At 49.6% G+C, this 25740-nt stretch overlaps 2 protein-coding genes across 10 annotated transcripts in view; one reads left to right on the top strand and one right to left on the bottom strand.

Moving 5' to 3' along the window:
- Positions 1 to 11175, top strand: part of NT5C2 (5'-nucleotidase, cytosolic II) — a 60288-nt gene extending 49113 nt beyond the window's left edge. For all 5 annotated transcript variants that reach the window (XM_086752061.1, XM_086752060.1, XM_086752063.1 and 2 more), the window contains 13 exons: positions 108 to 199; positions 391 to 448; positions 1777 to 1870; positions 2882 to 2935; positions 4106 to 4189; positions 4918 to 4959; positions 5894 to 6001; positions 6352 to 6418; positions 7065 to 7235; positions 8090 to 8141; positions 8393 to 8453; positions 9011 to 9187; positions 9381 to 11175. In XM_086752061.1, coding sequence (XP_086608187.1) covers positions 108 to 199; positions 391 to 448; positions 1777 to 1870; positions 2882 to 2935; positions 4106 to 4189; positions 4918 to 4959; positions 5894 to 6001; positions 6352 to 6418; positions 7065 to 7235; positions 8090 to 8141; positions 8393 to 8453; positions 9011 to 9187; positions 9381 to 9647 — 1327 coding nt within the window. In that variant the 3' untranslated portion in view covers positions 9648 to 11175. The remainder of the gene's footprint in view (positions 1 to 107; positions 200 to 390; positions 449 to 1776; positions 1871 to 2881; positions 2936 to 4105; positions 4190 to 4917; positions 4960 to 5893; positions 6002 to 6351; positions 6419 to 7064; positions 7236 to 8089; positions 8142 to 8392; positions 8454 to 9010; positions 9188 to 9380) is intronic.
- A 2070-nt stretch (positions 11176 to 13245) lies between these two features.
- Positions 13246 to 25740, bottom strand: part of CNNM2 (cyclin and CBS domain divalent metal cation transport mediator 2) — a 130544-nt gene continuing 118049 nt past the window's right edge. For 2 of the 5 annotated variants that reach the window (XM_086751907.1, XM_086751908.1), the window contains 2 exons: positions 24810 to 24994; positions 14309 to 22636 (listed from right to left, as the gene is read on the bottom strand). In XM_086751907.1, coding sequence (XP_086608033.1) covers positions 22427 to 22636; positions 24810 to 24994 — 395 coding nt within the window. In that variant the 3' untranslated portion in view covers positions 14309 to 22426. Of the gene's footprint in view, positions 13281 to 14308; positions 22637 to 24809; positions 24995 to 25740 lie in introns of those variants that run through there. The other 3 variants (XR_015259039.1, XR_015259038.1, XM_086751910.1) reach the window with 3 other exon arrangements.

Here is a 25740-nt window from a genome sequence, read left to right as displayed (position 1 = left end):
ACAGACTCTAGTTAATGGACCCCACTACAACTGTGTTTTGCAGGTCAGCACATTTCATCCTCATTATTTTTTGTGGTTTCATTCTTCTTCACCTTATCTGTTCTCAGGCCTGAAACACGGGATCAATATCCAAATAAATTTATCCAGAGGGATGACACAGATAGGTTTTACATTCTGAACACATTATTCAATCTACCAGGTGAGTCTGATGTGCGCCCACACAGGCCTGTTTCTGTGCCTTTGAAGCCAGTCAAGCTTTCCTAATGTCTTACTCTGCTTACCTGTTGGGTTTCTTTTTGCATGAACTTTCTTCTTTCGGGCACAGGGCCCAAATTTCACTGGCCATTTGATGTTATCTTTGTTTTAAAATCTTGCTTTGTTTCTTTGCAGAGACCTACCTATTGGCTTGCCTAGTGGATTTCTTTACTAACTGTGACCGGTACACCAGGTACGTGTTCCCTGTGGTTTGAGGTGCTGATGGTACAGTAAGGTTGTTGTTATATAAACAACAATACAGCACAGATGGAGCTGTTCATAATATCAGTGGAGGCCCCTCAAGTGGTTTTGGTGGGGAAAAGTTCAGGCCTTTTATTCTTTTGATGATAAAAGAATTCAGTGGTGACAAGATGATCTGTGTGTACAGCAGAGACTGGTTTTGAGGGTCTCCTTCACAGGGTATATCAGTGTCACCATACTGACTGACACTGGTATTTGGGCCAGGTTCTAAGGCCACACACTTACTACAGGGTGATTACGGGCACCAGACAGCTCGTTTTAAACCCACGTCCATTGGAGCCATGTTTGAACTGGTAACTGAAAGGCTAAATTTCCTCAGCCAGTTACCACAGGTCCCTCATGTCATAATTGAGGACTTTGTTCACTTAAAGGTGAAATGCTCAGGCATAGTGTGGTGTAAAAGGCTGTTTGTGCAGCATGAATATTTACCTAGCTTTCAAATAGGTATAAGTATAAAAACAAGCTGCGGTTTGAACTGGCAAATGTGGATGTTGCTGTGTTGCTTACTCACATGATGGGTCATCTTTGCGTATTATGTGAGTGGAAGGCAAAGGTTTAATGGGATTTTACCTGGTAGCAGAGGAACTGCTCACGCTGACAATACATCAGGTGAAGTATCCTTTCTCAGGACAGGCGAGATGATTGCTGTCGTAATAAATATGGCTATGTTTAATCCTCCTTGATTTCTTCTAATGCAAACTCTCATGGGTATCTCAAAGATACCTCCACCATATCTTGTAGAGGGAATTTCTCATGTTAACTCGAACTGTTCAACACAAAAGCAGTTAACTCCTCTTAGCAGCAAGTATTAAATTTAGTTTATTTCCATGGCACCTCCTTCTTTAGTGTTGGAAAGACAGAGAAAGGGAAAGCACTCTGCTTACTTTCTCAGTACCATTCATCTTTTGTAAAATGCTGCGAACTGCACCGTCCTAGTCTTTTTTCCTTCTTGTAATACTGTGGGGGAGAAATAAGAGTTGCAGTCATAGAAGCCTGTAGTACTGCTATGGAGGCACAGGCCCATAGTTAGGAACTCATCCTAAAATTTTAAACAAACGTTCTTGGTTAACACGTAGATCCTGTTTAAACTCTGGTTGTAGCCTTTTGTCAAGTCTGAGCCACGGTAAAGTAGTAAATAAGAAACCATTATGGTAAGATGAAAACACAAGCTCCAAACAACATCTTGAACTGTCTCTCTCCTTGATGTGTTTCTTCCCTGCTCTAATTGGCCATGACAATCACTCTTCTTTCTCCTTACAGCTGTGAAACGGGATTTAAAGATGGAGACCTTTTCATGTCCTTTAGGAGTATGTTCCAGGATGTCAGAGATGCTGTTGACTGGGTTCATTACAAGGTGATTGCAAGAACTCCTTGGGACATCTGTGGTCATAACTGAATTAGAGGGACTGGTTTGTAACTCATGAGTTAAGATGTGTTATTCCACTTTTGGGGAGGAGCCCTGCTTTGCCGCCTAGTGAGCAAATAATAAATTGCAGTTGTATGTGAGTAAGTCAAGACCTCAGCTTCCCTCCTAGTACTGGAAGATACCAGTCTTCGCTTCCTATTCCTTTTTATTGTGCCCAGATTCCATTTCTGTACTGTAATTCATGGGTTCTAAAATGTGATGCCATGAGGCAGTCTTATGCACTTACAGTCCATAAATTTTACATTATCGTAATTATTAAAGCAGCATTTTACTGCAAATAGTTTACATTGGTACTATCTTACATTGTCTGAAAAGTACCTGCATTAAACAGAGAAATACATCAACCCTTCTCTCTTTAGAGAGCAGAGGCAGTTCGTCTTTTTCACACAGTTGTGCACAAATAGAGAATATAATTTTGTTTAACATCTGGTTAAAGACCTAACTTTCTTGTTCTTCCTCATTCAAGAGGTCTGTTGGGGTGGGATGGAGAACAATCACTGGAGAAGTCTACTCACACTTGTGGTGGTCCTTTTATCCATGCAGAAGTCAGGAATCTATTTTTCTTTCCTTATGCAGTGTTGTGTGATACATGTTGGAGTTGGCCTTTGAGTAAAGCATTATGGTCAGTGTTGGAGACAGGTCGTTGACTGTCTTGTTTGGTATGGCAAATCTATTTTTTGTTTATTTCTATTGTATTCCCTTCTGAAAGGGTTAAAATGCTGTTGAAGTGGATTATTTACCATGGTGAGGGAATCGATGGATCACAGAGTTTGTGATGGTCCCTGCTACTCAAAGCCTCTCATCTCTAGAGTCACTGGTTCAGATTCGCCCTGGTTTGTACTTTCACAGCATTTTAAAGTGTGAAAGTTGGCATTACTTTGATGTCTCTTACATCATAAGTTTCCATTATGTCACTGGCTTCTGTTGTTTCTATTTCAGGGATCGCTCAAGGAAAAGACCCTTGAGAATCTGGAAAAGTATGTGGTGAAAGACGTAAGTGTGAACTTACTTTACTTGTGCTACGTGACATTCTGTACTGAGTAAGCAGGCAAGAAATAAACATGCTGATTTGCTTTACTAAATCACAAAACAGATAACACTGTGATTTCTATTGTAATAACCAAAGACAAAGTGGAAAGTTCGGACGCAGCCTTTGTTCTGAACCAGTGATCCATGTGATTTTGTATTCACGTGCACGTTTTTACGTAAAATATAAAAGCCAGAGGAAATGTTATCACGGGACACAGGTGAATATGCTGGCAAGGCTCGTCTTTCTTCTGGTGGTGAAAGCAACTGTGTTCCCTGCCCATGTTTTCTCTGCCCAAGCAGACCTCTTTTTAAAAAGCAACAGATGAGCATCTTTTTAGACGGAAGTACTCCTTAGCCATCCAACAAAAATGTTACATGTATTTAACTGTGAGGGACTGAGGGGAAGATCCTCAGAGACTCACCAGTGTCCAGGCTCTTGATAGCCCCAAAATGTGCATTCAGCACATCTAATTGAGCAAGCTCCAGTGCTTCCCTTACTTTTGCCCTCTCTGCAGCGTACAAGGCCCCTCTAGACCACTTGCCGTATAATTATTCTTTAGTTTAGATGAGCTGTGTGGTAGAGTATCACTTTAAAGCAGTTAACTTTGTTTCTAGTTACATGCCTGCAAAATTCTTAGGAAACCATCCTGTGAGGTAATCAGCTACTCTGGCAATGGACTGAGATTTATGATTCAATAAAAATAGCCCCAGGAATAAATTCTCCCTAATTTGAGGTTGGAATTATAATACACTTCAACTTGTGGCTCGTGTGAGCTCAGATTTCACCTGCCTCTGGGTCCATTTTGGGAACGGACTTGGAGCTGGAGGAGCTGCTCCAGCGTGCCCTGGCATGGAGCAGATCAGTGGGAGCAGCATAGGGTGCCTGGCGCTGTGGTTGGCAAAGGCACCGCAGCCCTGCTGAGCCCTTCCCCCTTGCCTTCCTCTCCTGGGCAGGTGTTACGTGGAAGAGAGCAGGAGCTTTCCTGGCTCTGGCCGGTGCAAAACACATGGGTTTGCTTGCTTGTTGGTTTGATTTGCTTTGTTTTCTCTGGTGGGATCATAGTTGAGAATGTTTTGCCCATGCTGAAATCTCTGTAACTTTTGTGTATGACTTACATGTCCTTTGGCTTTCAGGGGAAGCTGCCACTGCTGCTCAGCCGCATGAATGAAGTTGGAAAGGTGTTTCTCGTCACAAACAGTGACTATAAATACACAGATGTAAGCGCTCCTTGAATTGTTGTGTTGGCAAAAGCCAGCCATTCATTTGTATGGGTTTTGGTAGGAAATCTTCTGGTGGAGAATGGGGTGTTTTCTATGCTAGATATAGGATGGTTTAGTGGTGAATGCAGATTAGGTCTTGTGTCATCTTTTGTGATCCTGGTTCTGCTACTGACCTAGTATGGGCCTGGCTTAAGTCCCTCTGTGCCTCACTCAGTTCCTCAGCAATTAAAAGGCTGAAAGAGATAGAGATACTCACTTTAGACTTCTGCATCCTTTAAAAGGCAGAACTTCCCTTTCGAGTGAGATAGTTCTGAGTACAGACAAGTCACCAAGGCCATGGTCCTGGAGACGTCTAAGAGTCAGAAAGGGCTGTCTGCTGTACTGCAGGAATAAACACGGTTACTTAAACTCCAGGATGTTGCAACATTGCTAATCCAAAGATTTATGTGCCATTTTAAAGCATTGCAAAGTGTACCTGAAGCAGTGTACAGATTCCTGAGGCAAATGTGTTCTTTGAATATAAAAATTACTGGTTTAATTCCTGTCACTGTAAATCCCATCCATTCATTTTGTCTCCAGATCTTGCGCTGGCTTTCCTGTAAATCCTGAAAATAAAGTTCTGTAACTTGAAAAGATAAAAGCTAAAAGCAGAAAATATTCTTTGATAAACTACATAAATGTGTGTTTTAAAACACATCTTTGAATACTTTCTTTCTGTCTTTCAGAAAATTATGACTTACTTGTTTGACTTTCCACACGGACCAAAGGTATGTGATTTCTAGACTCCGGTTCCAAGAGGAATTGATGTGCCTAATTATCTGTGTAGCTGGAAAGCATTTTAATCCTGCTTCATCGGCTGCATGGGATTAGTTGCTTTAATCTGGTTAAAATACACTTGCTGTTTTGTGTCCTATTTGAATGGGATCTAAGTAAATACAATATAACAAAGAGAAAAGAGGCATCATCTGGTCTCAAACAATAATCTGTGTTAATGATAACATTATTTTAGTGATAACACATTTTAACTGTGGCATTTTGCAGCCAGGTTTCTTAGAAATCTTGCTCAATGTTTTAGACTTTGTTAAAAAAAACCTTGATGGAAAGGAAAGAGTTTCATAAAACAGCAGAAACATTTATTGCTGATTGTGCCTTGACTATGGTAACTGTGAAAGTTTTACTCATGCTTTTTCTGGTTTTCTGAAGTCAAAACTCAGCCCTGCAACTTTTGGAGAGAGGCTTATGAGCTGAATTTATACTGCTTCCTCAGTCTCCCTGTGGGAGGCTATGTCACGCTCAAAAGATGTGTTTTCACACTGTGCTCTAAAGGTAGAAGGTGGCCAAGGGAGAAATTTTCAGAATGTGGAAAATCACCACAAGTGATAGCTCAGAAAACACATTGTTGTGGTCTTGATCTCAGAAAGAACAGAACCATGGAGCGGAAAGGCTCATGAATGCCCAATGTCCTTTGGGCAGGGCTGTGAATCAAAGCCGTGCTCTGTGGAATAGAGTCCAGGCATTTTCCCACTCTTGGCAAATACACCAGCATGGCCTCGTAAGGCTGAAGCCATGAAGTTGCATCTGTCTGGATCTATGCAGGATGTCACCTTCAGAAACAGTGGCAGTGGTGTCATGACACTTCAGTTAACTCCCTGTGGTTCATTGTGTTGTGCCTGATTCTGGGGTTTGTTTTTGCCTTTGCAGCCTGGGAGTGCCCATCGGCCCTGGCAGTCCTACTTCGACCTGATCCTGGTGGATGCACGAAAACCCCTCTTCTTTGGGGAAGGCACTGTGTTGCGGCAGGTGGACACGGTGAGTGGCATATGGAGGGTACATCCACTGGTGCTGGAAGGACTCTCGCACCTCCTGTGTGGCGTCTCTTAGTGGCAACGAGCAACACAGTGTTTAGACAGGACCTGCCCTAGAGATGGGGTCTGGATTCTCTGCTTAGTGACTCCTGAGCAACCGCATCACCTGGGGAACATCAGAGCTTGAGGCTTTGCTGGCTTCCCTAACATACCGCAGGTGGCAATAGCAAAAGAATGTGGAAAGCCACCTCTAGGCTTTCCTAGTGAGAGAGAGACAAAGAGTAAAGTATCAATAGGACAGAAAAGATCCAGACCATCAGCTGTTGTGCACTAACACAATGTCTCCTTCCTCAGGTGACTGGGAAGCTGAAGATTGGTACCTACACTGGCCCACTGCAGCATGGCATTGTGTACTCGGGAGGTGAGGCAAGAACACTTCTTGTCCTGTGGAGTGGCTGTGACGTGCCTTCGTGGCCTTCAGCCACTCCAGCTGTGAGAGGACTTGTGTCAGGCGCTAGGCAAGGCTGTGCATTGTACTGTGCCTCTGCACACTGCACCAGAAGCCCTCCGTGGTCATTGCTGCCCAATACAGGGAAGAAATGGACTTGTTCCTCCTCAGATGCCCTTTTCTTCCTTGCCAGGGAGGGTTGGGAAATGGCACTGCAGGGCTTGCGGTGGAGGGGGAGCTGCAGCTGGCCCAGTCCAATGTTTGCAGCTGTCCTTACGGTGCTGCCACCAGTGTGATCATGCTTGGAGGGCCCCCTGAGACAGGGAAGGGCAGCGGGTGGATGCAGAGGGCTGTCTGTGATGCCCAGGGCTCCATTACTCTCATGTGGGGTGGGAGGCAGCATGGCCGCTCTGCTGCTGCTGTTCACTTCGGGGTGTGCATGGGCAAAGCTGCCTCTGGGTGAGCTCCCGAGTGGGTGGGCCAAGTAGGGGTGCTACGTTTAGCAGTGGAGGTTTCTGGGAGGAAAATGCACCTGCTCTCTCTCTAACTCTGTCCCTCTGCAATAAGCCACATGTTTTCTTTCGGTTCCCCGTTCTGAGCCATACCATTCTTTTCTCAGGCTCCTCGGACACAGTCTGTGACCTGCTGGGGGCCAAAGGGAAGGATATCTTGTACATCGGAGACCATATCTTTGGAGACATCCTCAAATCCAAGAAGCGCCAGGGCTGGAGGACCTTCCTGGTGATCCCCGAGCTGGCTCAGGAGCTACACGTCTGGACAGACAAAAGCGGTTAGCCGCCAGGCAAACCCCAGGCCAGGCTTTGCTCTTGCTTGCCTGGTGCTGCGCCTCTGAGATCACCAGGGCATTGGGCAGCAGGGGAGAGATCACCCTGGCTTGCTGCTTTTCTTTTTGGCCCTTTTTCCCTACGGCTGGGTGTGGTGGCAGGAGCTGGGGCAGCTCCCTGCGGGTTGGCCTCGGGATCCCAGGCCTTTCCTGTGCTCCTTCCCAGGCTGCTTGCACGTGGTCAGCCAAGTGCTGACTTGGCCTGGTGAGAAGCTGCAGCTGAGCAGAGTTGAATTGTTCTTCATCCATAACCCTGCCCCTGAAACTCCTTTCCTGCCCGTATGGAGCCGTGGCTTCTCTGGTAAAAAGTATCTGATGATACCCGGGTTATTCTCTCTGTAATGCCTGAGCCATGACTGCTCTCCTGTCTGCAGGGAGTCCCTGCTCACCAGCCGCTTCCTCCTCCTCCTCCCTCCTGCTCCCTCTGCTGCTCTGCTGCCAAAGTGCGGTGTGTTTCCCATCCTCCAGCGCTACTGCTTTTCTCCCAGGTTTGCCCTTTGGTATGTAAATAGGTCTGGGGGTTATGCAAGTTGCCCCATGGCTGGTTGGAAGGTTTTAGTGAGGGCTGCAAAGGTTGAGGCTCAAAAACAAAAGGGGCAACCAGAAATCAAGGCCAAAGCTCTGCCAGGTGCACAGAGCGCGGTTGAACCCTCTCCCTGCACAGTGGCTGTGAGATGCCATGCTCCTTGATGCCCCTCCACCGCCATGCAAGGGGAGTGAGCAGGATGGTTTGTTTTCACCCCTTTTAATTTTAACAGTTTAAACTTAGCTTTTTCCCCTTTCTTTTCTGGGTTTTCCAGCCCTTTTTGAAGAGCTGCAGAGTCTGGACATTTTCTTGGCCGAGCTATACAAGTGAGTAGTCAAACACTGACAACTTTCCTGCTGCCTCCCCCAGCCTAGTGACAGCTAACGAGTGGCTCTGATGAACCCCTGGGGCTGTAACCCAGCAGCACTGCTGCCGGAGCTTTGACTCAGGATTGGGCTCTGCCCACGAGACCAACCTTCCCCTCCAGACCAGCCTCCCTCCCCTCAGCCCCCATCCCACAGCATCTGGTTCTGAACGGCTTTTCACACCGTGTATTTACCTTCTCGCCTGTAACTAGGCATCTGGACAGTAGCAGCAATGAACGCCCTGACATCAGCTCCATCCAGAGACGCATTAAGGTACCAATCATAAAAATCCCTTCTCATCCTTTTGGATCCCAGAGGGCTTGACAACCCAGCCTCACCGCTCAGCCCTGAAATACTTCACTCTGCCTTTGGGTGGGCACGGCAGGCTTGGCAAAGCCGTTCTGTCTTTGTGGATTGCAAAATGGAGGAGCTTCTCAGCTCGCTGGTGTCACTGGCACTCCTGAAAGGCAGCCTGGTCTGGAATAGGGTCTCCTTCCTTATGCATACAGCAGCAGTGAGTGACAGTGCTCACTGCTGCAGAACGGGGCGCTGGCACACACAGGCTTAGAGGGGCTGTGGCCTCGGGTTCTGCCAGCCCCAGGGTGCGAGCGTGGGGCAGGTGCTGGCCCTGAGCCTGCTGCTGCCTTCCCCTGTGTTAGCTGGGACTCGACTATGCTCTGATGCCGCGCGATACGAACACAGAAAGCCGTGCTGGAGATCCTTGCAGATCTCATATAGCCCCCAGCCCTCAGTGTGCTCTGCTTCCCTGTTGCCGTGGCTCGGCGCTGCTGCCTGCCTGGCCCAGGACCTAACCTGCCCTTTGCTCGTAGAAAGTGACCCACGACATGGACATGTGCTACGGGATGATGGGGAGCCTCTTCCGCAGCGGCTCGCGGCAGACCCTGTTTGCCAGCCAGGTGATGCGCTACGCTGATCTCTATGCAGCCTCCTTCATCAACCTCCTCTACTACCCCTTCAGCTACCTCTTCAGAGCCGCCCACGTCCTGGTGAGTCGCAGAGCTGGGGAGGTGGCAGGGTCCCAAAGGTGCCTGTGCTTGTGTTAATGCTTCCGCAAGCACCAGGAATGACACCTTGGAGGGCCAAAGGGTCACATTCTGGGCTTTGCTCTCCATCTGTCTCAGGGGGATACCCTGGGATGGGGACACCTCCTGCCATCTCCTCTCTCTCTTTCATGTGTAGATGCCACACGAGTCCACGGTGGAGCACACACACGTCGACATCAATGAGAAGGAGTCGCCCATGGCCACGCGCAATCGCACCTCAGTGGATTTTAAAGATTCTGACTACAAGCGGCACCATCTGACCCGTTCCATCAGTGAGATCAAACCACCCAACCTCTTCCCCCAGGCACCTCAGGAAATCACACATTGCCACGATGAAGATGATGACGAGGAGGAGGAGGAGGAGGAAGAGGAGGAGGAGGAAGAAGAGGAGGAAGAGGAATAAGAAGGAAAAAGCAAAGCATTGCTGAAGACAAACCGTGACTCTAGCAGTGATCAGGAACGGATTCCTTTGTTGGGGCCCTTGGGGTGATGGGTTGGGGGGGTGTGATTCTTGCAAAGGCACATTTTGAAAGTGTCCGGAAACTTTTAACAAATTAACACTAATTAGGAGGAGACCCTTGTTTTCAGTTTTGCAGACGGTTCAAAAAGCTGATGGATTCTGCCTGGGTGGTGCATTCAGATTGGACTGCCCGCCTGTGCTGTCATGCTGCTCCCATTCCAGTTAGGGATGCTGCATGTTTCTCCCTTTCCCGTTATCTGTTTCGTTTGATTTTCATTTGACGGTGTCCTGTGAACGGTTTTTGCCATTTGTTACATTCATTGTGGAGGAAGAAGGGATGTGCTGGGCCCTGCAGGAGACAAAGTGATCCAAATCCTCCTGCCCGTTGGGTTGCTGCCTTTAACCCTCTGCCTCTGGGTTACAAGCCCCCTCCTGCCCCCCCCCCCCCCGCCCCGTGTTTGCCAGGGTGTTGCTGTGGCTTCCAGCACTGTTTACCCTCTGCTTGGCCTGAGTTTCTCTGTGTAAGTGGTTCGATTCCTCTGGCCGTCACGGATGGCGGTGGGATTCCAGCTCTTGCATATCTTGCAGCTGCACACGTTTCGGCTTGTAGATGCTTGTTATCCTCTCCCAGTGTTTCAGAGCACTTTCATCATCGGCATGTGATGCATGATATCCAACGCACTTCTCAAACAGCTGAGCCGCACACTGTGTTCTCAGCTCCTGTAGTTCCAGCAGTAAATATTAACCCAGGAGCTTGAAGCTGCTGCTTTAGCATTATGTTAGTCGGTTTGTTTTCCTGCTGCCTGTTGCTGACCTTTCTGTCCGCTCAGCTTTAAGAAAGTGAAGCATCCCAAAGACAAACCCAGCCACCACCTGGAGCGAAAGGGCCTATTATTCCAGGGCGCTGCAGGCCACCTGTCTCTGCCCTAAACTAGGAAACAGCACATGCCCAGCGCTGGCCCTACCGTGGGAGCGGGGAAACTCCAGTCCACTGGCAGCTGCCCTTGTCATTGGCCTGGCCTGGAGCAAGTGGAACCTCATCGCAGGTTGTGATGAGCAAAGCTTTGTCCCTGGTCAAGGAGGGTGATGACTGCAGGTTGTCATGCGGGGAGCAGGGGTGCCCCACGGGGGTGGGCAGGTGGTCCGTGTGCCTGAAAGCCAGCCCAGGGAAGGCGCAGGGCTGTGCACAGCTGGACAGCAGCACCCTGCACTTTTCCTCCCTGTCATGGGTGCAGCCTCCCTTACCCCAGCCTGTGCCGTTCGCTGTGAAGGGATTACAAGGAGGGCCCTCTTGTAACAAATTTGACTGTTGTTTCATTACCTTAAACTCATTTAATCTTTTTTTTTTTTCATTTTAAAGTACCTTAGGAGAAAATAAAAAAGAAAAACCACACCAACAACATCTGAGCAGGAGACTCTGCTGCTGTAGTGGCAGATGTTCAAGTCAATAAATGATGATGTTTCTAAGAAATGCCTGGCAGGTTGTGGCGCGTCACTGACACGACAAGGGCTGTGCTGCAGGGGGCAGGGAGAGCCAGGACGGGTCTGTGTGGGTCCCAGCAGGATGAGTGGCTGAGGAAGAGGGAAAGCATCTCTGGGAACTGGTTGTGGGAAGCACAGCCAAGGCTGTGGATCTGGCTTTAAGGGCTTGTCTGGTCCCTAGGGAGCAGGTGGGCAGGAAGCGACATGGGTGGGTACAAGGCTTTTGTTATCCCACCAGCTTCATCCAGGGGGCACAGGGAGACAGAAACATTTTGACCTGAGAGTGATGAGGGGCTTTTCCATGGTGGGAAGGGCAGCGCCCCCTACTCTGCCACTACCTCCAACATTGTGCCTTTCCAGGACTGTTTCCCACAGGCATTACCGGGGGCTGCTCCCCACCATGCATGACCCATGCCCAGAGTGGCACTGGCAGCACAGCACGGCCCGTGCTCCCCAGGAGCTGCAGAACTGGCTAAACAGAGAAAAATACCCGGTGAAGGCCAGTGCTGCCACGGCAACAGCAGCAGCTGGCCCAGCCAGAGGCTGCGTGTACCTTGCGCCTGGCTGAGACGGGGACAGCCCTGGGGACAGCACACTGCTGTGCTCAGCCCTTGCCCATAAACAAACCACTGGTACCAACCAAACCAGACCTGATGAGGCCCTGCTGTCAGAGCTGCCACAGAAGGATATTCAGTACCCAAGGTGCCAAACAGAAAACCAACACTAAATGGCTGCAGATGGTGGCCAACAATCAACAGCCAACACTTCAGGGATTGCTAAAGCTCCAAACTCCGTACTGGGTCCCTGACCTCTTGATTTTGGGGTCTGGAGAGCAGCTAACGCATACCCATAGCAGGGCTCGCTGCAGGAAGGGCTGGAGGGAGCTGTTCCCGAGCCCTTTCACTAAAGGCCATGCTGGGCTTTGCTATGTTTAAACATCATTTCTCCAAGTACAGCCACTTGAATTTTTTAAGCTTTAGCTCAGCAGCTGGGGACGGCATGCGGCTGCGGGAAGGGAGATCTGGGGAGCTCTGTGCATTCCTCCTTCCTAACCAGTCGCCACAAATAGCTCACTCCCAGCCCAGGGCTATTTCTGACTGTGATGGGGAGAAGCCTCTTCAAGGCTGGAGCAATGGAAAGTATTTGACCCTCACTTGATGGTGGGAAAGCAGTGAGCAGAGCCTGATGGACACACAGGCACTGCTCGCTGCCTGGCCTTGTGCTACTCTGCTGGCTCTGCGATGGTGGTGCAGTAGGAAACCACCAGGCAAGAGCCAGGGTGAAGCCTCTTGTCGCAGCTGACAAGCAGGACATGGCCACAGCCGTTTTTCCAGCCCACACCTCTGGCAGGCAGCTGCCTGCTCCCAGGAAGCCGGTGACCCAGCTGTACCCGTGTCTTCCACCTGCTCTGCAGAGCCACCAGGAAAAGCCAGCGTGAGCTGCAGCCGCTGCAAGGTTCCTGCCACGTGCCCCACAGCCCGGTCCCCACGCCAGAGGACAGGCACAGTGCTGCCCGCCAGCGGTGGGCTCTCCTGCAGCAAAAGCCCTGCAGGAGCAAGGAGAGCACTGGGGACAGCCCTCACCCCGGCCCTGGGCTCTCCCTGACCTGGTTTCTCCCACACCACACACCCCCTCCCTGCGCTGCAGACAGAGGCTCACTGCCCTTAGCCACAGCCCTGCGCTTTGTGTTGGGCACTGGCAGCACGTACTTCTGAATAGGTCACCGTAACTAGAGCTGCTCCCAGCTCCTCTTCCGTTACACCATCTCCTCGCTCAGCAGAGGGAGGGCCACTGCAGCTGAGGCACAAACCCAGTGGCAGGATCGGCCTAACCAAGATGGAGGCTGCACAGACCTGTGCCACTCCCTGAGCAGCAGCCAGTGCAACCTTGGCACTGCGGCCCTGGTCACCTGCGGCACACAGTGACAAGGCAATTCAGTAGGTGCAGGGCCGCCAGCCCACCCTGCCCCTGTACAAGGGTGCTCACCTCAGCGGAATGGCCCTGGGGCTGGCTGGGCATGCAGCGGGGCTGGCCAGGCACTCAGAGCCGTGCCGCAGCAGTGTGAGGGCCAGGGGTCTACCACGAGTTAACAACCTGTAGGTACAAGAAGGTGACCTTGAGCATGAGTCACATTTTATGTAAGAATTGCTCTTTAGTGCCAGGGGTCCCATCCCTGCTGCAGTGGCGCGGGGCCCAGCCAGGCAGGGAGGACACAGCCCAGCCTGGGCCCTGCTGGAGCCTCGAGGATGCAGCCGCCTTCGCTTCAGGCACTGTCCCACCCCCTGCCACGGTGCAGCCAACACCCATCCCTCTTCCCTGTGGGGCCCCAGCCGCTCGCACCCACCCCTCCAGGAGCCCGGCTCCTTCTTCCCACTGCTCTTTGCAGTCAGAGCCAGCCCTGAAGTCTGCCTCCACATTAACTCTACTTACATCCTGCTTGCAGCATCCCACCATCCTCCACCCGCTGCCAGGGACAGGCCCACGCAGGGGAGCAGAAGTTCTCACAGGACCTGCCGCTCTCCCTGTCCTGCTGATATGACGGGGAGCGAGGTCCAGGGGGAGGGGGCCAGGCTGCAGCACAGGAACAGGGACAGAGGCAATTGGTGCAGCAAAACCCCGCACAAGGCTTGAGCAGACGCTGCCCAACTCACAGCCCCAGGGTTTAGCAGCTCAAGAGCTGAGCAAGGAAGAAAGCCCAGCACGGGGGAGCTGCTGAGTGAAATACCTGTGAGGTGGACAGGGGCTGAAGGCTGGCAGAAGGTGAAATGGCCGTATGGGAGGGCTGTTCCTGGCACCCAGAAAAGGGTGGGTCATTCTGCTGCCAGTATGGAGCTGGAAGCGCTGGGCAGGAGAATAAGCATCAGAAATATGTCTCTGTCTCTGCAGGCTCCACACAACTCTGCTGCTGAGTCCTGACAGCAGGAACAGACAGCAGCACCTCACAGAGGGACGGACAGATTCGCTCCACCAGCAACTCCCATCCAAAAGAGCCACTGTCACCACCAGCCACATTCCTTGCTGGTGACCCTCCCATCACACACCACCTGGCAGGAACACACGCTACGGACAGACAGACGGCATCTACGCTTCTGAACAAACAAACATGATATATTGAGAGCAGGTTGTAAATAAGGGGGTTTTATTAGTGGAAGAAAAAGGCCCTCACCCTTGAGGGAACTTCAGAAAGAGAACATCAGCTGCTTGCCATTGCCACCACCTTTCCAGCTCCTGGTCAGCAAAACCACCGGCATAGCCCTCTCTGGCTTGAGGACTTACGGGCCCAGACTCACCAAAGCGAAGAGCAAGACCTGGCTCTAAGTGGAACAGGATCCAGCCTCTCCACAGCTGAAGTGGAGATTAAAGACCACAGATGTGCCAATAGCAATTTGTGATCTGCAGAGATCTGGGTCCAGGATCACCGACATCAGCCCCACCACCCGCACGCCAAAATCTGTCCCTTGGAAATGAGGGGGGAGCATGGAAGAGGGAAAAATGCATAAACTGGAATGTTCAACAGAAAGAAAAAAAAAATCATCATTTATCTAAAAAGAATAGAAATAAACAAAATGCTTTTAAACAAAATCACAAAATATACAAATAAATCTGGTACAAAATAAATAGGAAAGATTGGAAATCTACAACAAAATTGGAATAATTATAAAATCCATTCATATGACAATCAGTATATGAAACGTATACACTTCATTCAGGATTTCAGTTGTGCTTATCCAGGTTTATGTACACACATGGGAACACTGTAGTCAGAACACTACAACTCTGGAAACCCGAAGTCATGTACAATATGATACAATTCGCAAGGACGACGTACGATGGCAAATAAGACAGAGGGAAGGGCCAGCTGGAGCGGCCGAGCGGGTTCAGATAGCCACGAAAACGCACTGCGGAGGGAGAGCCGCCACGCTTCTGAGCGGGGGGGACCGAGGCTGAGCCAGCGGCAGCGGGGAGGAAGCTCAGGGCAGCCAGGAAGGACCCAACTGCAGGAGAAAGGTTTGGTGTGAGACCTCCGGCTGCCGAGCACTGGCCACTCACAGCTTCCAGGAACGCTTCTCAAGTATTTGGGTTTTCAGATTCAATGTGTTTGGCATCCAGGCACCTGCCCTATGATTCGCGTATCGAGGCTGGCTCTGCAGCTGTGCGTGCTGGGGAAAGAGCACGCCAAGAGCGTGGGGCCAACCCCAAACCGCTCGTAAGCCACCCTCGTGCTCAGGAGAACATGGATCAAATGGGACTGGAGCACTGGTGCTGGGATCCTCGTGGGTTTCCACTCTCCAAATTTCACACAGTCTGCGAGGAAGGCAGAGTCCCTTGAGCAGCATCTCCTACGCTTAGCATGAGGAACAAAGACAGGACGGCTGCAGCATTGCCCGTTCCGGACTGCTGCACGTCCTCCTCTCGCCTTCCTGAACGCCCAACCAAACCACAGCAAGAGGAGCAGATGAATGGCCACAGCCGACGCGAGAGCAGCAGCCGCAGAAAGCTGCGTTGCTGGATCCAAGCCAGCAGAATGCAGAAGGACAGAGCACGTACCCTGGGTAAAAACCCGCCAGCCAAACCAGCCCAGCCCAGCCTGCTGGGACCCGAGATGACGCTAGAGCTGATCTAGGCCCGGCCAGTCTGTCTGGCCACTTCTGTGACCAGAGGAGCTCACTCCACGCTCCCACATTGCTCTTTGGGCAAATCCAGAAGGCATGCACATAATATTGGCACTTCCAATGAAAAGCCTGTGATCCAGGCTACTCACCTGACACCTACAAGTTTCTCACTTGAATTTGGAAGGATTTGGTACAACACTGATGCCCAGAAGATTAAAAAAAAAAAAACAAAAAAATGACCAACCTCCTTTTATAAAGCTCTGTGGTCATAAAACAGCTGAAATGGGATGTTAGACTGCTCTGCCAAGCACTAAACGCTGGGAGAAGCCCTTCCTCCTCCACAAACCCTGCTATCAACCAACTGCCGCACTGCTGATAAGGAGGAGAAGGCAACAGAAACATCAAATCCGCTGGAGCATCGGAGCTGCCTGCAGCCTTTGCACGTTTCAGGCGCATGTTTTGGCTCACGACAGCTGACAAACCTCAAGCCCAGCTCTACAACAGGCAGCTTCTGTCAAGAACAGCCAAACCTCTCCTGCAGGGCAAGGATTAAACATTGAGCTCTTCATCAGCCAGAAACCTGCGCTGGAGGGGTGAGAGCAGCCACGGCATCATCAGGATCTGCAGGATCCCAGTGACAGACCCTGCTCAGAGGAAAACAGGACCCGAAAGAGAAACCTCAGGACAGAGCAGAAAGACAGACATTTTTCAGCTGGGGAGAGAAGACCAGCAGCTCTGAGTACCGTATTTCCAAGGTGCAAAAACACTATAGAGCCGGGCCTCAGGATAATGAGAACAACAAGATGTCACCTTGACTGAGTTCAGCGCTACCGATCTGTGAAACACCTCCCTCTGCCACCTGTACCGTGCCATGGGCTGGAGGCAGCTTTCCAACACCCCCTTCCCATCCCTGCAGCTCAGGGAAGGGCGCTGGGATAACCTGGCATGCTCTGGCCTCTCCAGGTTCAGCATCCAGCTTCTAATGGAACAGTAAATATGCACAACTAGACTGAAAAGCTCAACCGTACCACTCTGGACCCGCAACAACAGCATCCTCTCACCTGGACACGGCCTCAAAGACACGGCCGTAAAACTAACCATGGAGGAACGCAACCCAGCGTGAAGCCAGGCTCCAGGGCGAGAAGAAGACACCAAGCAGGACTGTCCAGGGGGCTCTGCGGGAAGCCACGGTTGTCTCCGAGTTTCCTGTGCTGCCAATACGTGGGAGTGAGGCCAGTATCACCACAGAGGTCACACTGACAAGAGACCTGCAACTGATAGTCCAAGCACAGTAACAGAGCAGGGATGAGGGCGGCTTCTGAGCCCAGCTTGTAGTGTACAGCTTGTCCTTTCCACTGGTCAAGTCAGGATGAAGGCTGCTATCTCCTCTGTGCCGTGAAAAGATGCCTGGCTTTCGGTCATGTTAGTTAAGCTCGTCATTTCACTGTTGGGCCAAACCAACCCTCAGTATCCAAGGACCAGGCACCTCTCCGGGTCTATTTAGAGCCCCAGCGCAGAGCCAGGCAGCGGGGTGGGCAGCGAGCCCAGGTCCATATCACACCGAGCCTTTCAGCACATGCTGGTGTTCTGCTTTGTGCCAGCTTCGCACGTGGCAGCACACCGCACAAACGCAGGAACCCCTCGAAGTTGGTTGGACACCAATGGGATGAAGCCTGAAGCGAGCCTCACAACGAGAGGTACTCTCTGTGGCATCCTTCCCCACCTCCAGCCCCAGTTTTCTGCTGGTAATCCAGACACTGGATACCTTGACAACTGGTACGCAGGTACTAGTTTGAAAACCACAGATGTGTGTATTAGGTATCATACAGAACAGGGTACATCTCCCACGTGGGAACGGTTTCTGTAGTGTGTTTCAGCACAAGGCAGATCCACGTCCCAAGGGGTCCTGGAGAACCCGGCTGTGTTCCCCATCACGTAGGATACTCACACAGGATGCTCGTGAGGAGGCAGCGCTGCTCTTTGCCATCCACACCCCCATGCCCCTCAGCTGAGCTCTGCAGAGATCACAGGAAGCACCACCGCTGCCCAAGCAGACCCTCACACACAGCTACCTCTTTGGTTTTCTTTGAGCTGATTTGAACCAAAACCCGACACCGTCAGTGCCAAAATCTCATCCTCATCTGAGCTGGGCCCTGGAGGCTGAGAAGCAGTGACGGGTGATGTCCGTGGGCCACCATGGGCAACTCGCCCTGCTCCCCCTGAGCTTCCTCCAGGTCTGAGGTGAGTGCAGAGGGCCACATCCTGAGACTCCTGCTCTTGTCAGCTCCACTCACTCAAAAAGGCACTTAAAGAAAAGAAGAAAAAGCAAAAAAAAAAATAATAATCCTGCAGTGAGGAAAAGGGGAGTAAATCCAGGAGAAGAGAGAAGGAACAGAACAGCGAGCACAATGTAAATGAGTGGCCGACCCCTCTTCCAAACTGGGCCCAAGAACCGCAAGCCTTGAGCAGCCAGCTCCAGCTCCTGCTGCCCCGCACAGGCCTTGGCATCTTCCCATCCCTGCTCAGTCCGGAGCTGGATCGTGCGTGGGGGAAAAAAGAGGGAACTACACCCGACTAGAGGTTCTGAGTAGAAGTGGAGAGCGGTGGAAGGATCTGCCCCACAGAGCTCACGCTGCTGGTGCAACTGGATGGGGGAAGCACCTCGTCCTGCCACGCCAGCCTCAGCGCCCCTGCTCCCCAGCCAGCCCGGACACTCTGCCAGCATCCCTCGTCCCTTTGCGCGATACCTGGTCCTGAGCTCCGCCGGGGCAGCGGCCTTCAGCTGCACAGGGATTTCAGGGAGTGGACAAGCTGGGAGTAAAACAACAAGCACTTTGTAAACTCTGGAGGGTCTGAGCTTGGGGTCTGCAGAGAGGGCGAGGTTGGTTTGCTAAAGCCCACCCTGAGCCCCTCTCCACTCAGAACTAGCATGCTTTGTATGATCTCCATGTCACCAGAGTCAGTCTCGTTTGGAGAAAGATTCTCATTGGAAAGCAAGAACATTCCTTCACTCTTTACAAAGATTTGGCAATACACAGATTAAAAAAAAAAAATCATAGTTACAAGAGATTCAGGTTCATTTCATTTAAAGGAAATTCAACCAACAGGAGTGTAAAAGTTATAATTCACAGTTGTGCATTTAAGATATTAGTGTTGAAAACCTCACTTCAAAGAACTCTTGTGCAAAATTGTATCAACAGTAGAAACCATGGCTAGATGCCCTCCTAGCCTCCCCCGGCCAACAGGCCATCGCCCACCCCTCTGCCTGCACCCGGAGGCAGACGGACGAGGGGAACAAAGGCGGCAGTAGGAGCTGACATGGGAAGATGCAGTATCCTTTCTACGAGTCAAAGCCTGGCCGAGGTCTGAGGTCAAGTCCAACGATTCCCAAAGCCACCAGCTAGTGCCCTGTGCCGCAGCGATGACGGGCAGCCCCACCACGTGTCCTTATGGCACTGTGGCATGGCACCCAGCATCTGAGCCCACCTCAACGCAGGCAGGCAGCCAGCAAGGCAGAGAAAGCAGACCTGCTCTGGCAGGACACCTCCTGCGAGGGCACAGACTCAGATGCCGTGGCACCTCCATGGCAGTCAGGAGAGCCAAGATCTGGTGCCAGCAAACGCTGTCCAGAGGCTCAGAAGTGATCCTGAGCTGGATGCTGGTCTCCTCTGCTTGTGATGGTTCCCACCATGAGGGCTGGGAACCCCTTGCATTTGTTAAACAGTAAAACTGTAAATACCCTGAGAACAGGGAGACTGGATTTTTTCCCCTCCGGGGAGAGGACCATGCTTTGCTCTTCAAGCTAATTAGTAGTAGCAGCTCCTAACCCCTCTGGGTCAGGCAGACATTTTCCATATGAAACACATCTATAATCAACTATTTTTATGGAAATTAGTTCACTTTCCGTTATTGGATCTGTACAAATGATGAAAAACAGTCATGCAAAAAATTACCTGCAAACTTTGGAACAGTGCAGCATGGGCAGAAGCAGGAGGTATTTGCTTTGGGATCACATGGCTTTGGTTGGAAAAATTGGCTTTTTTTTTTTTTTTTGTCTTTTTTGTGTTTTGTTTTGTTTTGGTTTTTTTTAAAGGGAAACAGACACTGAAACAAATCCATAACCTGCCATAAGAAGGAGAAGTCAGATCCAGCAAGCAACCTTGTCCCAGAGAGTGAGCTGCCTTGACTTGAGCCTTCCCTCCTTCGGCAGGTTTGACAAAACGGATACTGCATCTCAAGTTCACCACCCTGTCAAACACTTCCAAAAAAACTTTTACATTCAGCAATGCTAGATAAAAATTGGCAAGGCGAGTCCCTCACCAAGGACAAACGTGGTAACATCTCAACATTTTGCTTTACAAGAAAGGTGCAAAATTGGCAGCTCTCCGGGAACGAGCAGGGTTTAGGACAGCCCATGCTGACACCGAGCCGTGTGCTCTTGGTGGTGGTGGGCTGGTGTGCATCAGAGCAGGATGGAGACTAAGGAAATGCTTTTAGATGGAACTCTCAAAAAGTTAATAAAAAGTTAAATGTGAGAGTAAGGTTTTAGGGGCTCTGTTTCCTCCTCACTGGGTACACAAGGTAGATAGGATGCAATTTCTATGCCCCCTTGTGGGGACTTCATCCTCAAGGGTGGCTCCAGGAAGAAATGCACCTTTCCCATCGAGGAGGACAGCAAAAATTAGAGCTGCTTTCTGAAGCCGAAAGAGGAGGAGAGACACAAGCAGACCCAATCGGCTCTGACATCACGCACTCCAACTTCCCGTGGTGAGATCCTGCAACAAAATATTGCACCTTTCCAGCCACCATTCGCAGATGGACCGGGAGAACTTGCGGCGAGTGCCTTGCCCAGCCCATAGGCAGGATAGACAGGGTAGGTGTGCAGGCACCGAGAGCTCTGGCAGTTGCATTTGGGACAGGGAGCTTCTTTGAGGGTGAAGATGAAATTATCTGGGTGTAAAGAAAGGAAGAGAAATGCTACATAGCCAGGGGCCACGGAAGGGTCTTGAAACAGAGAAACCACAATGCCTGATTTATTAATCACTCCAGATACCAAGGGCAACGTTCACATTTTGTTTGAGACAGCACTGGAGGAAGAGAGGATCAGGGGATGACGATGGTTTTTTCATTTGAGGACTTAAGACTCCATCTGTGGGAGAGGAGAGTGTGATGCACAACTGCCACGGGGTGCCACTTGCTTGCACCCAGTCTGCATTCAGGTTTTTGGGGTGCAGGAATTGGTTTCTGATGCCCAGCGCAGGACGTCCTGCACTAGTTGCAGCTGGATGGGAGGCTCTCTGCTCTGCTACCATGGTAATCCCTAAAATGGCTGTTAAAAGGGGCAAGAGAGAAGGAAATGCACTAAATCCACTCAAAGGAAGGAATGTGGCTGGGAACAGCCTGGAAACAAACCTCTCCGAATCCCTGAAGTGCAATACACTCGCGTCTGGAAAGTTTTGTCAGTTCTTGGAGAGGAGAGGATGGTCCTGACTCCTCAGCAGAGCCCATCCTTGCACTGGCAGAGGTTTACTGTCACCTGGAGGATGTACTTGGGCGTAACTGTAGCAGCATCTTTTGTGTTAATACTAGAGACTGAAGTGGAGATGGGGACTGATGTTCTGTGTTATTTAGCAAAGACTGCGTATTTGCTCTGGCCAAGGTAACGGCATGCAGACCGCTACAGCACACGAGTGCTTAACAACTTGTCGTTCTGGGTGCGCACATTACTTCCCCATGCAATTGCCAGGAACATCAATGATGAACCACCCAGTTACTTCAATATGGAAAATCACGCCCGGCTTTCATTTCACAACACTGCAGTTTTGCTAATTATCTCCTTCCCTCCCAGTAACATCTTCAACATACACAAAGTTTTTGGAGGTTACAAAACTGCAAGTGTAACAACGCTTTTGCCTGTTCTACAAAGAAACCTAAAACTTGAGATATAAGTAAATACCAAAGTAACCACTCCTTCCCTGAATCTTAACTGAAAGAATGTAATAATACTCATCCCTTGGCCCTCCAGGTGGCTGAAACCAGTGGTTTCTTGAAGCTTGCTCATTCTTAGGACACAAATAACATACAAGTACCAGTTACTATCTTCAACAGGGCAACAAAAAGGACCAGAGAGGGGTGAAAAGAGGCCTAAGGACATTGGAGCCAATTCACAAAACCACAACAGACCCCATTTGAGGTTCGGGAGGGACAGAAACAATTTAAAACTCTGTAAAATACTTTTTAAAAACATGATCTCTCTTGAAAAAATAACTGGAGGAGCTTTTAAACTTCTCCATATGTGTTTGAGGAGGAAAAACCCAACAAGGATCAAAAATACAGATAAAAAATAAAAATGATTCTATTTTGCAAGAAGTATTTTCATCATTCTCAAGGGTGGCTCACCATTCCCAAATTGGGGCTTTAGTCTCTCTTGCTCTTTGCTCCTTTCTTCCTGTTTCTTCCTCTTCCGCTCCCAGAACAGACGCAAAAGTCTTTGGTCTCAGAACACTGGATGCAGCACAGTGTTGCAAGCACATACTAACGGTGTTCACACTCAGGGAGGAGGCAGGAAGGAGCAAGGGCTGGTCCTGCTGAGGAGACTGGGATGGGTGGGTTGTGGGGAGTCAGCTCCTAGATGGCTCCTTCACTGTGCATACTGTGGTTGGGCTTGTTGTGAGTCACACAGTTCTGTTCGTTCAGCAGGTTTGCTGTCTCGTCTGGCAAACCGTCATGCAGGTCCGTAAGAGTCAGTTCGATTTTAGTGTTTTCACTGTCCGAGGACTGAGGTGTTTTGTCCATCCGGGATGCCATCAGGGCATTTTGGTACTGCTGTCTTGAGATCTGCTCCGAGAACAGAAGGAAGGAAGAGAAACAGCCAGTCACACTTTTGTGTCTTCTGTGGTACACCCTGAGCAAATAAAGTGCCCTCCCTTTCCAGGTGATCACACTTCAATCCCTGTTTACCTGTTTCTATAAAACATCCCTGCACTCTGCAAGCCCAGAGCATCCCAACTCAACACCACAGTGTCACCACGGTGACATTTCCAGGCCCGGTGGAAGCACAGAGCCGTGTGATCACCGTGCTGCTCAAAGGCAGGGATTTATTCTTATGCAGAGATTTTTAAATCAGATCTCCATTTCCTTCTAACCATGCACATTTTTAGGGCCAGAACCAGAGTTCAGTGAAGTCTTTCTCCTGGTGAGGCTCTAAAGAGTCCCTGTAGAGCCAGGGGGTACAAGCATTGCTGCTCTTGTCTAGGCCAGCAAACGCAGCAGGAGCTACAGCCTTATTCTGATACATAAAGACATTCGATTCTAGAAAAGACTGGGATCTCCATGGAGATGGGGTCCAAATTAGCAATCCATTAAGTCTTCCACTGTTCTCTGCAAGAGGTGGCTGCACTCAGAAGAACAGTGATGACAGGAGCTGGCCTAGAGCACAGAGTGTTACTGCCCACAATGCCCCGGAGGCAAGGAAGCCTACAGCCCCTAAATATCTGCATATGGTGGTAGAGGGGAGAATTCCTCCTGGAGCCACAAGCAAGCAGCCCTGTAAGCTCCTCTGGGTCAGCCTTCCCAGGCAGGACAGGCAGCGGGCTGTGCGTGCACTGGCAGCCCCGTGTGCTACAACAGCCGCGGGTTATCTCAGCAGGCAAGAAGGTGGAAGAGGTGAAACGACTTTCGGAAAACCTGAAGTTTCAGTAGCAATGCAAGACAGTGACTGGAAATGGAGAAAGTCTGATGGACCAGGACACAACTCCAAAAGCAAAATCCAAACATGCACGAGCAAGTCACAACCCTGGTTTACAAGTTATTAATTCAATAAATGCCCACGTGGCACAGTGAAAACACTAATGTTGAGTACTCTGTCCTATGTGTAAGGCAGAGTGATGCAAAAAGAGGTATGCAAGTCTGATTGCAGAGACACCAGACAGTTTAGCATTCATTAGCCTCAGTCTGAATACAGTGAGAGTCGGAAGGACTCCACGTAAGCCAGCACAAGATGAGCAGCTGCTCTGTACCGCAGACCAGCCATTGGAATCTGTAGTGAGAATCACTTGCCTAGTGATAAATATTTACTGATCTAAAACCCTGGACCATCGACCAGTACACTTGCATCTGTTAAGTTCTGAATGCAAGACTGTACTCTCCTTTTGAAATTTGGCTAAGGAATAACTGGTTTAGCATTCTAGTACTTCCAGGCTATTCCAACATTCTTAATATTGAATTAACTTTGACAGAAGTTGAGTACACAAATCATTTGAGTTGCATATAAAGAAACTGTGAACTTAATTTAAGAAAATCATCAAGGTCAACTTCTGGCCATGGGATGTCAACTTCCCTGGACTCCCAGCTGGGCTGGAATTGCTGCCAGCATTAGCTGTTCCTCAGCTCTGCTAGATTTCCTATCCCACAGGACTTGCACACATTTCAGCGTGGGATGCACCATGCTGGGGGACAGAGCCATATTCATGCAGCAACTCACTGGTAGTATGAGACATGAGCCTAACATGTGAAGTTAAGATAAAGAGAAATGTCCAGACTTCTCCAAGCAGAAGAAGGATGACAAGTTGGAAAGTAAGATCAAGAACCCCAAACTGAAACCAAAATCAAAAGTGAATAAAAACTGCAACCAACAGAAAATGTCTCATCCTTTAGAAAAGGACACAGTCTGATAATGAAGAGTCTCCATTTCAGATGGCTCCAAAGGCTTCATAGGACACATCTTTCATTACTAAAAGCAGAGAGAGGTTATTTTCTCTAATCTTTCCTTGAGGGACCTGAAATCCAAAAACTTACGTGACCAATCTAAAGGCCTAAATGAGAGGAACGGTGAAGACAAATCAATGGACAGTAGATATTGGAAAAAAGTAATTTGAAGTTATTTTTAAACAGCTGCTTTCATAATCCTATTTACTCACAAAACAATCTAGAGGGACCTCCCTTCCCCAGGCTCTCCATCCTACCAGCCAAGCCCAGCATTCCAGTAGGACCTTTCCAGCTTTTTTCCTACCTTGACAAACTGAATGTCTGTGACTGCTTTCACTGAGTAGTCTGGAACATAGACTTGGAGGAAAGATGCATTCAGCTGGTTGTTGCTGCTCCCTAACGTTGGTGTCACTGCATCGATGCGATCACTTCGGTTTAAAGAGTCTGAGTGATTCAAGCCACAGGGCCGAGGTGGAGACTTGTTTTCGGCTGAGAAACGGGCAAAAGCAAGAGATTTCTTAAATCAAGTAGAAAACATTTAAAGTCACCAGTTTCAAAGGGATATAATAAATTGCGATGTAGCACAGAAGAACAGCAAATAATTAATCTACTCATAACTAGGCATGCAGCTAAACAAGCAAATTACCCTGAAAAGGAGTACATTTTGAGTTCAGAGCTGACAGGTGACATCAATGAGTATGACTTAAACAAACCTGGTTTTGTTTATGCTGCAATGGACCTGCCCTGTGCACAGCTGGTCGCAGCGCTTCAGCTGATGAGAGGTAACCACCAGAGAAAGGCAGCTTCCCAAGGCTCCTTTACATGAGCTCTCAATAGTCAGAACACATTTAAAAGATTTTTAAATTTCTTAATGATTTCTTAATACTCCATACCAGACTTTTCATTCTTCATCAGTCCTCCATTTTATTTCACCTGCTACCTGCATACGCCTTGTTTCCTGAATTACAGCAGACATTTTCAAAATCATAAGAGTGACAGAGTCCTCAGTGGACCAGAGTGCAGGGCCCATGATGATTACTTCACCAACATTTCCTCTAGTACTTCCCAGTGCTTGAAGGGGGAAAAAACCCATGAAGGAGAGCAAGCTCCATGTGGTACATGCCAGCCAGCAAAACAGGGAAAACAGTCCATGCTACACAGAAAAGTCTGTTCAGGAAAGGAGTAAACTAGAGACATCGTTTTCCATCACTGTCCTTTAAGCACTGCAGGGTTTC

This window comes from Chlamydotis macqueenii, chromosome 7 (assembly GCF_036417535.1).
Source record: "Chlamydotis macqueenii isolate bChlMac1 chromosome 7, bChlMac1.mat, whole genome shotgun sequence".
In the NCBI taxonomy this organism is placed as follows: domain Eukaryota; kingdom Metazoa; phylum Chordata; class Aves; order Otidiformes; family Otididae; genus Chlamydotis; species Chlamydotis macqueenii.
This window is presented reverse-complemented; position numbering and strand designations above follow the sequence as displayed.